The 14,560-nt window shown below is 38.5% G+C and overlaps 3 protein-coding genes across 3 annotated transcripts; all 3 read left to right on the forward strand.

Moving 5' to 3' along the window:
* The first annotated feature begins 703 nt into the window (after positions 1 to 703).
* LOC119997195 (cytochrome P450 81Q32-like) lies at positions 704 to 2,670 on the forward strand. Its single transcript, XM_038844057.1, has 2 exons — positions 704 to 1,731; positions 1,840 to 2,670. The coding sequence occupies exons 1-2, from the start codon at positions 850 to 852 to the stop codon at positions 2,455 to 2,457; spliced, it is 1,500 nt and encodes a 499-aa protein (XP_038699985.1). The 5' UTR covers positions 704 to 849; the 3' UTR covers positions 2,458 to 2,670.
* A 2,229-nt stretch (positions 2,671 to 4,899) lies between these two features.
* LOC119997218 (cytochrome P450 81Q32-like) lies at positions 4,900 to 6,839 on the forward strand. The gene is made up of 2 exons (XM_038844092.1): positions 4,900 to 5,928; positions 6,036 to 6,839. The coding sequence occupies exons 1-2, from the start codon at positions 5,047 to 5,049 to the stop codon at positions 6,651 to 6,653; spliced, it is 1,500 nt and encodes a 499-aa protein (XP_038700020.1). The 5' UTR covers positions 4,900 to 5,046; the 3' UTR covers positions 6,654 to 6,839.
* A 1,015-nt stretch (positions 6,840 to 7,854) lies between these two features.
* Positions 7,855 to 10,694, forward strand: LOC119997208 (cytochrome P450 81E8-like). Its single transcript, XM_038844079.1, has 2 exons — positions 7,855 to 8,862; positions 9,950 to 10,694. The coding sequence occupies exons 1-2, from the start codon at positions 7,948 to 7,950 to the stop codon at positions 10,565 to 10,567; spliced, it is 1,533 nt and encodes a 510-aa protein (XP_038700007.1). The 5' UTR covers positions 7,855 to 7,947; the 3' UTR covers positions 10,568 to 10,694.
* Positions 10,695 to 14,560: the final 3,866 nt, after the last annotated feature.

A 14,560-nucleotide genomic window follows, 5' to 3' on the forward strand; every position in this document is an offset into this window, starting at 1 on the left:
ATTTTTAGAATAAGATTTTTGAATTTATATTTTTGAAATGTTATGTATAACTGGTAGATTTATGTCGATAATCACTTTGACCTTCAACAACTCATTGAATTCTACCGTGCTTTCCTGTCACCACTTACATGTTCCAATACCAAATGAGCTGAATTTACTTACACATTAGAACAATATAGCATGAGAAAAGCCTCTCATGTTGTTTATGTTGCAATCCAAACAGACTACTAAACCTGACCAAACTCTAAACATGCACAATACATCAACTAAATACTACAAAAACACACAAAATACATCAAAAACACACTAAATGATAAAAACACACAAAAATTCCCACAAAATGATGGTAATTAATGCAAAAAACACACAAAATGTTTTCAAACTAAATACTACAAATGAATTTCATTAATTGAGTAATATCAAAAGACTCTCATAATTAGCAATGCATGACCTTTGAGAAACCAAAACAACATCAAACCACTCCTATGAAACATTAAATTCTCATACAATTCAATATAATTTTAAAATTATTTGAATACTATTAACTGTATGAGTGTGGTTATGGGTCTTAAAGTGTATGAATGTGGTTGTGGGTATTAAAGTTTTGCAATATATTTATGTGTGTGGTTGTGGGTCTTAAAATTTTCTAATATATTTTAAAATTTTCTTTTGTCTATGTAGGTTTTTTTGTAAAGACGTCCACGTGGCACCATGAATTAAGGAGAAGCCTTATGGATCCTCAGTTATATATATATAGATTGATGATATCAAATCTGGACTAGTTAAGACACAGCATAAACGCCAGCAATCACGCAAAACTAACCAAACAAAAAAGAAAATCCAATCACCATGGAAGACATCGTTCTTTACACAGCCCTTTCGCTCCTCTTTCTTGCTCTAGCTTTCAAACTCTACCAATCCAGAAGAAGCCACAAAAATCTGCCTCCAAGTCCACCTTCTCTGCCAATTCTCGGTCACCTGCACCTCCTAAAGCCCCCTCTACACCGATTCTACAACAAACTCTCGCAAAAGTACGGCCCGATTATCTCCCTCCGCTTCGGATCTCGCCTTGTGGTTGTGGTGTCCTCACCATCTGCAGTAGAAGAATGTTTCACCAAAAACGACATCGTTTTAGCCAACCGTCCTCGACTTCTTGCAGGCAAACACATAAGCTACAACTACTCCACCATCATCTCCGCTCCTTACGGCGATCACTGGCGCAATCTCCGCCGAATTGGGACGCTCCAGATATTCTCAACGCACCGTGTCAATACATTTGCAAGCATCCGAAAAGATGAGATCAAGCGATTACTCGGCAAACTCTCACGATCCTTTGGGGAAAAGGTGGACTTGAGATCACAATTTTCTAATCTCACTTACAATATCATTATGATAGAGGTTGCAGGGAAGCGGTATTATGGTGATGAGGTTGAAAGCGATGAAGAGTCACGGCGGTTCAGGGAGTTGACTGCGAAGATGGTCTCGATCAACGGGGTTTCGAATAAAGGCGATTTCTTGCCAATTTTGAATTGGATTGATGGAGGGAAATTCGAAAAAAAAGTAAAAGGCATAGCGGAAATTATGGATTCTTTCTTGCAAGAATTGGTTGATGAGCAACGGAGCAAGAGAGAAAATTCAGAGAGCATGAATACCATGATTGGGCATCTTCTTTCTTTACAGGAGGAACAGCCTCAGTACTACACTGATCAGATCATTAAAGGCCTAGTAATGGTATGTGCAAATTTCTCTATATTTAATCTGTATCCTTTGATATTTTCTCTATATTTAATTTGGTATCATGGCGATGAGGGAAATTGAATAAAAAAAAATTATATGCAGGTAATCCTATTTGCGGGATCGGATACATCAGCAACAACATTGGAGTGGGCCATGTCGAACTTGCTCAATCATCCCGAAGTATTAACGAAGGCTAGAGCTGAATTGGATGATCAAGTTGGTGAAGACCGTCTGATTGAAGAATCCGATCTTTCAAAACTACCATACCTTCAAAATATAGTCTCCGAGACCCTTCGATTAAATCCAGCGACCCCACTCCTGGTCCCACACTATTCGTCTACGGATTGTTCCATTGGTGGCTACAATGTGCCGCGCGACACGATAGTTCTTATCAATGCATGGGCCATTCAAAGGGACCCAAAGCTCTGGAACGACCCATTAAGTTTTAAGCCCGAAAGATATGAGAGTGGTGAGTCTGAATCTTACAAGTTCCTACCTTTTGGGCTTGGAAGAAGAGCTTGCCCTGGAGCTATTATGGCCCAGCGCGTAGTGGGCCTGACTTTGGGAACATTGATTCAGTGCTTTGAGTGGGAGAGGGTATCAGAAGAAGAAGTTGACATGACAGAGATAATCGCTAGCGTCCTGCACAAAGCTATACCATTGGAGGCTTTGTGCAAAGCAAGACCAGTTACGACCAAGCTATTCCATGAAGCTGCTTAGCTGGGCGGTCTGTTTGACTGTTTCTGTGCTTTTTAGTTGGATTGTGTTGGATCGTATGAATGTGTCCTTTTTTTGAGTTATTTTTAAAAAAAATAATTTTGTTATATAGAAATAAGGTTACTACTCTTTTAGTCTCTTGTACTTATTTAAAATCAATGTTAATTCAAATAAAATGTCCACTATTTCGTGTTTGTGGACACAAGAGACGATCAATGATGATGGGCACTTGGAATTTATATATAAAAGATAATACGCATTATTCTTGCTCAATTTAGTATTTATAATGTTATAATATAGTATTTTTGAAAAAAATAAATTATATTTGTTGGTTGCTGTTATTCTTGTGAGACCCATTTTGTCAAAACATCCATACTTTTTTTTTTTCTCATTTGTCCCGAAGTCACAACTCTTTTATTTTTTTTATTTGGTGTTTTCTTCTTGATTCTCCATCAAGAAAAAGAAGTTTTCTCATTGGAGGGATTATGTCCCCGTGCAAGAGGAAACCCCATCCCTCTCTTTATCGAACGGTGATCAAATGAGTTTAAACCCTCTTGAGTTTTATCCATTTCAAATGGGGATAGTTGCTTCGGTGTCTTAGTATACTACTTGGGTTGGACAATTTTCTCTTGAAGGCTCTTTATTTCATTTAGACATACATTATTCATTTTTGTTTGATGTTTTCTTTTTGGGGAGTGCTGGTCTTCACAAAAAAAAAAAGAGGAGAACTCTTTTTTGGCGGAGGAGGGGAGTGTGTCGAGTGGGAGGAAAAAGAAGAAAAACAAAACATTACAGAAAAGGAGGGTAATTTCGGTTAGAAAGAAGAGGAGAAGAGAGGGGTTGGACTTTTGTTCTTTTTGGAGGGCCAATGCTTGCCATAATTTGCATTTGGGCTTGTGCTTCTTGCTTGGGCCATTATTTCATTTTTGTGCCAACATGTGTTTTCATGATTTGGTTCCTTCCTTTGGGCCCACATTTGTTCCATGGTTTGTGTTTTTTTTCTTGGGCCAACATTCATTCTTTTTATTGGGCCAACACTTAATTTACATGTTTATTTTATTTTCCAAAATCGAGATAGTTGTCGCTCCGAGACAAAGACGGTCTTAACTACCACTTGTGAAAAACGACTTTAATCTTAAAATGGTTATTGTTAATTTCAAAAGTGAGACATTCATTTCATTTATTAAAATTCATTTATCCTTTTGTAAATATTATTTTTGATCCTCCCCTAAACGATAATCCCTATTTCAATAAATTACGCAAGCCTGGGCACTCCTTTTTCGAGGAATTCTATCTCCATAGAGAAGGAGCCTTTTTTTCCAAACAAATACCTCATTTTCAAAAAAAATAAATAACATTTTGTCGCAAGCTTGTGTACTCATTCTTCGAGAGATTCTGTCCCCGTGTAGACGGAGTTCTTTCAAAAAATCTCTTTTTCTGAAATCCTCAAAAAATATTTTCATGAGCCCTTGTTCAAGGGTTGGTAACCGTGCAAGCGGGTGTTATAGGGTGCCAAGTGCTAACACTTTCCTTATGCTCAATTGACCCCCGGACTCAATTCTCAAAATGACAAATCAGTATTTCAATAGGTGACCAATTGCACTTTCAAAATAATTGGTGGTGACTTTATTGTTTTTTGTAAATCTGTCCGCATCGCGATTCCTGTTGCGACAATATATATTTATAAAAGAAAATAAATTAGCACTGTTTTTCATTGATAAATGTTAAGAACATACTACTCAACCCGTTGTCATCCCTAAGTTGGGGCTGCATGAAAGCTATCAACTTTGAAGTTGAGGGGCCCTGCAGAAGATTCCTACTGCAGCGTCAATAGTAGGCCAATTTTGGCCATCAAAATTTTTTAAAAAAATGTATAAAAATTATAAAAATAATGTTTATAGTGTTTAGATTAGCATTGAAAAATTAAATTTATTGGCAAAAGATTAATACAAATATGCAGCATTTTCGACCGTTGGATCAAACACCTATTTTAATTATTCTTATTTGTCAATGAATTTAATTTTTTCTTCCTTAAAAAAACACATGAATGCTGATCTATACACCAAATACTTTGCATCTACTATTTTTTTGGAATTTATTAAAAATTAATTAAGCTCTAATCGAGCCTATTGCTGGCCCTGCAGTAGCTGGCCTAGCAGTAGCTGGCCTACTTCAGGCCCCCAAACTCATCAACTTTGACCTGATTTTTACCAGTACAATAGTGTCCCAAAAAACTTTCCTCTTATCTTCATGCAAAGGGCCAACCAATCAAGGTTGTGCTCATTACTTCTTAGTCAAAAATTCATAGTCAGATAACATTTGAAAGGTGTGAAATATGGATTGCAGACCCCATCCCCGAGTTATAAGTCTAGAGAATTGACAAGTACTAAGAAAATTTCATATTCTAATGCTGCTTTTCAACGTGACAATGTGACATCGAACGAAGCCAAACAGGCATGTAAAGTCAAGTCAACATTTATAGTCTTGGATAATACTCCTGGTCGTGGATGTATAGATAAGGATCTGGACTAGTTGAAACGCACCAGCAATCACGCAAAACTAACCAAACAAAAAAAAAAAAATCCAATTGCCATGAAAGACATCGTTCTTTACCCAGCCCTTTCGCTGCTCTTTCTTGCTCTAGCTTTGAAACTCTACCAATCCAAAACAAGCCACAAAAATCTGCCTCCAAGTCCGCCTTCTCTGCCAATTCTCGGTCACCTGCACCTCCTGAAGCGCCCTCTGTACCGATTCTACAACAAACTCTCGCAAAAGTACGGCCCGATTATCTCCCTCCGCTTCGGATCCCGCCTTGTGGTTGTGGTGTCCTCACCATCTGCAGTCGAAGAATGTTTCACCAAAAACGACATCGTTTTAGCCAACCGTCCTCGACTTCTTGTAGGCAAACACATAAGCTACAACTACTCCACCATCAGCTCCGCTCCTTACGGCGACCACTGGCGCAATCTCCGCCGAATCGGGACACTCCAGATATTCTCAACGCACCGTGTCAATACATTTGCAAGCATCCGAAAAGACGAGATCAAGCGATTACTCGACAAACTCTCACGATCATTTGGGGAAAAGGTGGAGTTGAGATCACAATTTTCGAATCTCACTTACAATATCATTATGAGAGAGGTTGCAGGGAAGCGGTATCATGGCGATGAGGTTGAAAGCGAGGAAGAGGCGAGGCGGTTCAGAGAGTTGCTTGCGAAGATGGTGTCGATCAGCGGGGTTTCGAATAAGGGCGATTTCTTGCCAATTTTGAATTGGATTGATGGAGGGAAATTCGAAAAAAAAGTAAAAAGCATAGCGGAAAATATGGATTCTTTCTTGCAAGAATTGGTTGATGAGCAACGGAGCAAGAGAGAAAATTCAGAGAGCATGAATACCATGATTGGGCATCTTCTTTCTTTACAGGAGGAACAGCCTCAGTACTACACTGATCAGATCATTAAAGGCCTAGTAATGGTATGTGCAAATTTCTCTATATTTAATTTGTATCCTTTGATATTTTCTCTATATTTAATTTGGTATTATGGAGATGAGGGAAATTGAATAAAAAAAATTATATGCAGGTAATCCTATTTGCGGGATCGGATACAACAGCAACAACATTGGAGTGGGCCATGTCAAACTTGCTTAATCATCCCGAAGTATTGAGGAAGGCTAGAGCTGAATTGGATGATCAAGTTGGTGAAGACCGTCTGATTGAAGAATCCGATCTTTCTAAACTACCATACCTTCACAATATAGTCTCTGAGACCCTTCGATTAAATCCAGCGGCCCCACTCCTGGTCCCACACTATTCGTCTACGGATTGTTCCATTGGGGACTACAATGTGCCGCGAGACACCATAGTTCTTATCAATGCATGGGCCATTCAAAGGGACCCAAATCTCTGGAACGACCCATTAAGTTTTAAGCCCGAAAGATTTGAGAGTGGTGAGTCTGAATCTTACAAGTTCCTACCTTTTGGGCTTGGAAGAAGAGCTTGTCCTGGAGCTATTACGGCCCAGCGCGTAGTGGGCCTGACTTTGGGAACATTGATTCAGTGCTTTGAGTGGGAGAGGGTATCGGAAGAAGAAGTGGACATTACCGAGATAAGTGCCAATTTCATGCATAAAGCTATATCATTGGAGGCTATCTGCAAAGCAAGACCAGTTATGACCAAGCTATTCCATGAAGCTGCTTAGCTGGGCTGTCTGTTTGACTGTTTCTGTGCTTTTTAGTTGGATTGTGTTGGGTAGTATGAACGTGTCCTTTTTTTGAGTTATTTTTTAAAAAAATAATTTTGTTATATAGAAATAAGGTTACTACTCTCTTGTTCTTATTTAAAATCAATGTTAATTCAAATAAAATGTCCACTATTTCGTGTTTGTTGAATCAAAGCACTATTACTATCGCTGGCACAAGAGACGATCAATGATGATGGGCACTTGGAATTTATACATGAAAGATAATACGCACTATTATTACTTTGGATAAGATAATACGCAATTAATCTATTATTACTCATTCACTGTTCATAATGTCATAATATAGTATTTTTGAAAAAAATAATAAACTCTATTTTTTTAGTAATCGAGAATTCTAAAAAGTATGAAATTGAAGCTTCTAAGGGTATACCGGAGGAGAATCAGAGTTGGTAACGAGCCCTCGCTCTGTATTTTCTTATTGCAATCCCAGGTTTTGGGCACCAATAGTCCTCCTCAAAATCAAAGTATATTTTTCTTAAGGTGAAACTAAAAGGGCTTTCTCCACTCCAATATATCCACTAGAGGGTTGGGTTAGTTATAAATTTGGATTGTCAACACAAACCACTCTACGCTAATGATACTTAATATCGGGTCGATACTCACAAAAGATATTTAATTTCACAAAACTTCTCATGAGCCTTTAGTCTATCCTACGTGATAATGCCAAAACTACTGGGGGAAAGAGTTGAGCTTGCGATCCTCTCACATCTATAAAGAGTTACCATTGTCAACTTGACAATTCCAACCAAACATTGAACCATAAACATTAAATCATAATTTCTAAACCCTAAGTTCTGAAGTAACGAGTTTAATTCCTTGTTGGCGTCATCCTCAATCTGGGCTTTCAGCTGAGCATTTCCCATCTAAGGCTAAGTGTGTGCATATTTGGCGTTGGTTATCTGCCATTTAGTTCAGTTGGTCTCTTCAGGTGTCTCAAATCATAATTTAAGATGATTTTAGGAGAAAATTGTAATCGATTCTTGCTACAAGAATTGTAGCCTCCATTTCCACATGATTGATGTAGCATTGACTTGAACCGCATTACATATGTAAGCAGTGACTCAATACACTAAAAGAACAATACAAAAGGCAAGTCATGATAAGTCCAATAAAGATATGTACAAATCTCTCATCATCACTTATTCACTTGCATGGCAATCCCCTCCTTATATTATATATATATAATGCTCATAAAGCAATTACAAACAATTAAGCCAGTGGAACATAAACCATGGAAGACAACACTATCTACTACTCCGCCATTTCTCTCTTCTTCATCTTTCTTGCACTCAAATTTTCTCTCTCCAGATCAAGAAGCCATAAGACTACTAAGAGCAAATTACTCCCTCCAAGCCCACCTTCACTCCCAATTCTCGGCCACCTCCATCTCCTAAAACCATCCATGCACCGCAACATCCTCTACAAACTCTCCCAAACATACGGCCCAATCATCTCCTTATGGTTCGGTTCTCGCCGCGTGATTGTCTTGTCCTCACGATCACTCGTGGAAGAATGTTTCACTAAAAACGACATTGTATTCGCCAACCGACCTAAACTACTCTTGGCCAAGCATCTTGGCTACAACAACACGACCGTCACACAATCCCCGTATGGGGACCACTGGCGTAACCTACGCCGAATCTGTACGATCGAGATCTTTTCCAATCACCGTCTCAACAAGTTCCTGAGCATCCGAAAGGACGAGATCAAACGGCTATTATTCAAACTGTCCCGTGACTCTCTTCATGATTTTGCCAAGGTGGAGCTGAAACCGATGTTTACGGAACTGACGTTTAATATTATAATGAGAATGGTTTCAGGGAAGCGGTACTACGGCGACAACGTGGAGAACGAAGAGGAAGCCAGGAAGTTTAGGGAGATAATGAGGGAGGCTATAATGAACGGTGGAGTGTCGTATCCAGGTGATTTCTCTGCCGTTTTGAAGTGGATTGATTGGGGAGGTTATCAGAAGAGAGTGAAGAGACTTGCTGGAAAGACAGATTCTTTTCTACAAGGATTGATTGATGAGCATAGAAGGAAAAGAGAAGGTTCGGAGAGCGTGAACTCCATGGTTGATCATCTGCTTTCTTTGCAAGAGTCACAGCCAGGGTATTATACGGATCAGGTCATTAAAGGACTTGTACTGGTTAGTGGAAATCTCTTTCGTTGACTAACAAAAATATTTGCAAATTCTTTCTTGATTATTTCATTTACTCATTCGTTATTTTGACAAGAAAAAAAAAGAATTTTATGCCCGAATAAGCCAGTTAAAATTGTTAGATAAGATTATAATCCGCGCATTGTAGTAATCTATATTGCGGACGAGGGTTGCAGTAGAAGTCATTGTAATGGTATGTGGAGATATTGGCTCATATATATAACGCAAATCTCAAATTTTTTAGACACTTGTTTAAATAGGACTTTTAGGGTTCTTTTGTTTGAGGGCTGGCATAACCGCCTCTTAGAGAGAAACAATCGGGAGAGCACTTTCAAATGGGAAACACTTGAGAAAGAGAGTGAGGATCCAAGAGATAAGCAAGAGAGCAACTCTTGAGATTCCGATTGCCTTGTGGATAAATTAGTTTCTTGTCCTTGTTGTTTTCTCCATTGATTTTCTTGTAGAGAGAGTTTGTAGGAACAAGATAGCATTTAGAGTGAGTTTGTTCTATTTGTATTGGGTAGTCTTTCATTTTGTAACTTGTCCATATAGTGAAATTGATTATCTTTTACCTGTAGGCGTAGGCCTTTCGTGTCAAATCATGTATATATTGTGTGTTGTCTTTTTACCCTATGATATTGTTGATTGCTTAATTCTTTGTTTAGTTAGGTTGGATATTTGATTTGGTTAATTGGTTTGGTGCTACTGTCTGTGGGTATTAGTAATTTTAGCACAACATGATCATCATAACAGTCCAGTATATTTATCAAACTTAGAAAATTATGTGAATATATTTCTTTTTGATAAACGAAATAGATATCTAGACTAAAATTGCAGAGAATTCTCTGCAATGACTTGTAGTGCACGACACTTAACCGATAGTCGGACACGTCTCTTTATTTAGTGCGAGCCGCAGTTAGCCGACAAATCATGGAGGCCATATGATGTTGTCTTTGCGGATTACGATATGAATGGGATTAGGCTGGACCTAGGCAAATACATGACCCCTGTAATATTTTACTCAAAAGGGTATTGAAATATAAAGATGAGGTTGTTAATTTATCACGTGTTGCAGGTGATGCTATTGGCAGGAACTGATACGTCAGCAGTGACGTTAGAATGGGCTATGTCCAATTTGCTGAACCATCCAGAAGTTATCGACACAGCTCGAGCCGAAATGGACTGCCAAGTAGGACAAGAGAGCTTGATTGAGGAGCCAGATGTCTTAAAATCACACTACATTCAAGCCATTATATCCGAGACACTTCGACTGAATCCGGTGGCGCCGCTTCTAGTCCCGCACTTATCGTCGGATGACTGTACACTAGGAGGATACTATGTGCCACGTGACACTATCTTATTGGTCAATGCGTGGGTCATACACAGGGACCCAACAATTTGGGATGACCCATCAAGTTTCAAGCCCGAGAGATTTCTGAAGGGGGATAGTGAGTCTGCTAAACTGATACCATTTGGGCTTGGGAGGAGGGCATGTCCTGGGTCGGGTTTGGCCCAACGTGTTATTGGATTGACTTTAGGGTCATTAATTCAGTGCTTCGAATGGAAAAGGGTGAGTGAGGAATTAGTTGACATGTCTGAAGGTAAAGGGGTGACCGTGTCCAAGCTTGAGCCGTTGGAAGCCATGTGTAAAGCCCGGCCCATCGTGAATAAGCTTTTATCTAATTGTTTCTAGCTTGTTGAGGGTATAATATGTGTGTTATGTGTGTATTGAGCTTCAAATGTAATTTATAGCAATTTCCATGTAAAATATCATGAAGTCATCTTTAATAAAATAAGAGAGTAGTTTCTTTTGATTATTATGTATTATGTAATAGCGTATAATACATAATTATCGGATATCTAAAACATAAACTTGTATCATATTGTTCTCAGTTAAAAAACATATATAATGTATAACTATAAGTTGTATGTCATAAGTAAGATCAATTGAAGTTCACTTCGGCAGAGTTATACACATTATAATGCTTTGCAACTTGCTAATTGAGTTATTTAAATATAATAGAGCAATCCAAGTAGTTAGGGTTTACATGGCCAAAAAATAACAACAGGATATTTACTGAAATGATGAACTTGAATTTAAGATTTTAGGGTTTAGAGGACAACATTTACGCTAGGAATTGATGGCATGAATAGGCAGCTTATTGACTCCGCAGTAGGAGTAGGAGGAGGAGGAGGAGGGCTTTGAACGAAAGCACTGAAATTGTGCCTCACTTTCCTGAAAGCAAAAAAGCACCCAAACCCATCTATACACTCCAAAGAAACTATGGTTTTAGACTCAGAGATGGTATTTCTCTTTGCAAGCCACCAATGACCCTATTAGCCCCAAAACATGCCATTCCCTGTAATAATTATAGGTCCTCACTGTCCCCCCTCCTAAAAGACCTTATAAGGGGGAGGTTTTAGACTCAGAGATGGTTTTTCTCTTTGCAAGGCACCAATGGCCCTATTAGCCCCAAAACATGACATTCCCTGTAATAATTATAGGTCATCACTGTCTCCCCCTTAAAAGACCTTATAAGGGGGAGGAGAGGCTTGCACTTATATACGGGCCTTTGCCAGTCAACCCAGGTGATGTGAGATAGCACAGAAGTCACAACACCCCCCGCATGTGTGAGGTGATAGACCGTTCACTCTACACGTGGAGGTAAGTCCGCCCCATCGGGCCTACTCCAATACCATGTAATAATTTTGGACCCCCATTGTCTCCCCCTAAAAGGCCTTATAGGGGGACGGGAGACTTGCACTTATATACTGACCTTTGCTAGTCAATCCAGGCAATGTGGGATAGCACAAAAGTCACAACATTCCCTGCTAATATTAAAAACACCAAGCATCATAAAATACATACAATTTTGATTTTTTTTTTTGAGGGGAGGACTCTTTTTTAACGAAGATATTTTTTTAGGGTTCATCAGAAAATTATTCCAGACCTAGCTTTTTCTCTCTTTTGAAGTTCTCTCCAGAAAAGAAAAATATCTATGTCATTTTTGGGATTGTTTTCCAAGGGGAAGGAGACGTTACTAGTCTCACCAATAATAACAAGATATCAAGTACGTAGCTAACAATTCTAGCACCCATGGGATCATCAACTCCAACAGAAACAATAGAGTCGGTGGCAGATCATATCAAGTGGGCTTTCATTAATTATCTCTCATAATTTGATTGCAGTAGTTGGCAGATAATTGCGAGGCATGTACGCATAAGAGAATTTAGACATGCATGCCTCAATTACTATTGGTTAAATTGCTATTGTTTTATTAGGGTTAGGCCATCTCTCATAAATAACTCTCATGCAGCCTTTTTACGATTGAATGGTGATCAAGTATTGTAGCTTGAAGTGCAATGGTTGGACTCTTCATGGTTGAACTTGCGACGGCTCCTTCACGCTTGATGGTCGGAGACGAGATTGAAGGTCAGGATGTGGATCAAAGACTAGATTGATTGATGGTCCTAATGTAGGTTCGTGTTGGAAATATTAGTAATGATATTGAATTACTATCCCAGCGGTAAGTATTCCAGTTGATGAGTTGTACGTATAATATTTCATGTGCAACATGTGGGAGATGTGGAGCCTACGATTCACTGCTCAGAAGTTGGAGTAACTAAGATACCATCTATTGGGATATCTATATCTTTTTCGTGAAAATATTACAAAATAATTATGTCAACAATGCTAGATATCTCAGTGATAACCATCCCAAAAGCATCCGAGTATTGTGTGACATTCATTCATTAGATGTGATGACATTATAGAAATGGAGTCATTGAAAATCACACTCAATAAATATGTGTCATACACTGCTCGGATATTTTTCGTGTTATGCTTGAGTGCAATAATTAACATCGATCATCCATACTTGATTGATCTCTGCGAATGAATGGACACAAATCTGTCCATCTACTAATGAAGAACACATGCCTTCCTTCTTCACTTGCACACTACATTGTCACGTTGAATGCTTTCACATGTTGCTTCTGCCAACTATTCTATATTTAGGCCAAAGACTATACATCCACCTCTCTCTCATGAATCATTACTCCATCATATATATATGTATGTATGTATATATATGATGGACTAATGAATCAATTTAAATCACATAATTTTATATGTACATACATTATGTGATTTAAATTGATTCATTTTTTTTACATTTTTATTTTTCTCTTCATTAATCTCAAAATAAAGAATAAACAAGTCCAAAGCCAAGTTCATAACTAGCTCAACTTTTTTGTTCTACCCAAGGCCCTACAAATCCAACCCAAGACCTAATTGATTCTCAACCCATGAAAAGCATAAGCCCACAAACCAAGAGCTCACAAAGCCCACACCAAAAAAGAAACCCTAAGAAAGTTGTGACCCAATAAAGAGAGGGAGGGGGGCTGCGTGAGAGGGTACACAAAAAACAGGAGAGGATAGTGGCAGCACACACACAGGGAGCAGTTAGGGGGAGAGATTTTTGGGGAAAGAAAAGAAAAGGCTAGAAGAGAGGAGATATTAGACAAAAGGAAGAGGAAAGGCAGCTACAGTAAACAAAAAAAAAAGAGAAATCGGCAGCTACAAAAAGTGAAAGAAAGCAAACAAGGAGGTTAAGAAAATAGGGAGAGAGGCGCAGAAGACAAAAGAAAAAGGGGGTTTTTGAGTCTGAGAAAGAAAGGGAGGAGATTACGTTAGGTTAGAGAAGAATAGAGAGAAAACAAAGTTAGTGTGGCTGAAACAAAGAAAGAGATAAATGAGTACTGCTGTCTTCTTATTTGTTGGTTGCTGTTGTTCTTGTGAGACCCATTTTGTCAAAACATCCATACTTTTTTTCTCATCTGTCTTGGAAGTCACAACTCTTCTATTGTTTTTTATTTGGTGTTTCCTTCTTGATTCTCCAGCAAGAAAAAGAAGTTTTCTCCTTCGAGGGATTATGTCCCCGTGTAAGAGGAAACCCCGTCCCTCTCTTTGTCGAACGGTGATCGAATGGATTTAAATCCTCTTGAGCTTTATCCATTTCAAATGGCGATAACCAATTCAGTGCCCTAATATACTACTTGGATTTGACAATTTTCTCTTGGAGGCGCTTTATTTCATTTAGACATTCATTGTTCATTTTTGTTTGATGTTTTCTTTTTGGGGGGAGTGCTGGTCTTGACAAAAAAAAAAAGAGCAGAACTCGTTTTTTGGCGGAGGAGGGGAGTGTGCCGAGTGGGAGGAAAAAGAAGGAAAACAAAACATTAAAGAAAGGAGGGTAATTTCGGTTAGAAAGAATAGAAGAGAAGAGAGGGGTTGGGCTTTTGTTCTTTTTGGGGGGCCAATGCTTGCCATCATTTGTATTTGGGCTTGTGCTTCTTGCTTGGGCCATTATTTCATTTTTGTGCCACCATGTATTTTCATGATTTGGTTCCTTCCTTTGGGCCCCACATTTGTTCCATGGTTTGTGTTTTTTTCCTTGGGCCAACATTCATTCTTTTTTTTGGGCCAACACTTAATTCACATGTTTGTTTTATTTTCCAAAATCGAGACAGTTGTCACATCGAGACAAAGATGGTCTTAACTATCCACTTGTGAAAAATGACTTTAATCTTAAAATGGTTATTGTTAATTTCAAAAGTGAGACATTCATTTCATTTATTAAAATTCATTTATCCTTTTGTAAATATTATTTTTGATCCTCTCCTA

Source organism: Tripterygium wilfordii, chromosome 1 (genome assembly GCF_013401445.1).
Source record: "Tripterygium wilfordii isolate XIE 37 chromosome 1, ASM1340144v1, whole genome shotgun sequence".
NCBI classification, from domain to species: Eukaryota; Viridiplantae; Streptophyta; class Magnoliopsida; order Celastrales; family Celastraceae; genus Tripterygium; species Tripterygium wilfordii.

What these genes read in the sequence shown, in the direction of transcription:
- LOC119997195 (XM_038844057.1), top strand. Translation starts at nt 850, where the DNA reads ATGGAAGACATCGTTCTTTACACAGCCCTTTCGCTCCTCTTTCTTGCT. An exon ending in TCATTAAAGGCCTAGTAATG is followed by an intron (nt 1,732 to 1,839) that starts GTATGTGCAAAT and finishes AATTATATGCAG; the next exon opens with GTAATCCTATTTGCGGGATC.
- LOC119997218 (XM_038844092.1), top strand. Translation starts at nt 5,047, where the DNA reads ATGAAAGACATCGTTCTTTACCCAGCCCTTTCGCTGCTCTTTCTTGCT. An exon ending in TCATTAAAGGCCTAGTAATG is followed by an intron (nt 5,929 to 6,035) that starts GTATGTGCAAAT and finishes AATTATATGCAG; the next exon opens with GTAATCCTATTTGCGGGATC.
- LOC119997208 (XM_038844079.1), top strand. Translation starts at nt 7,948, where the DNA reads ATGGAAGACAACACTATCTACTACTCCGCCATTTCTCTCTTCTTCATC. An exon ending in TCATTAAAGGACTTGTACTG is followed by an intron (nt 8,863 to 9,949) that starts GTTAGTGGAAAT and finishes CACGTGTTGCAG; the next exon opens with GTGATGCTATTGGCAGGAAC.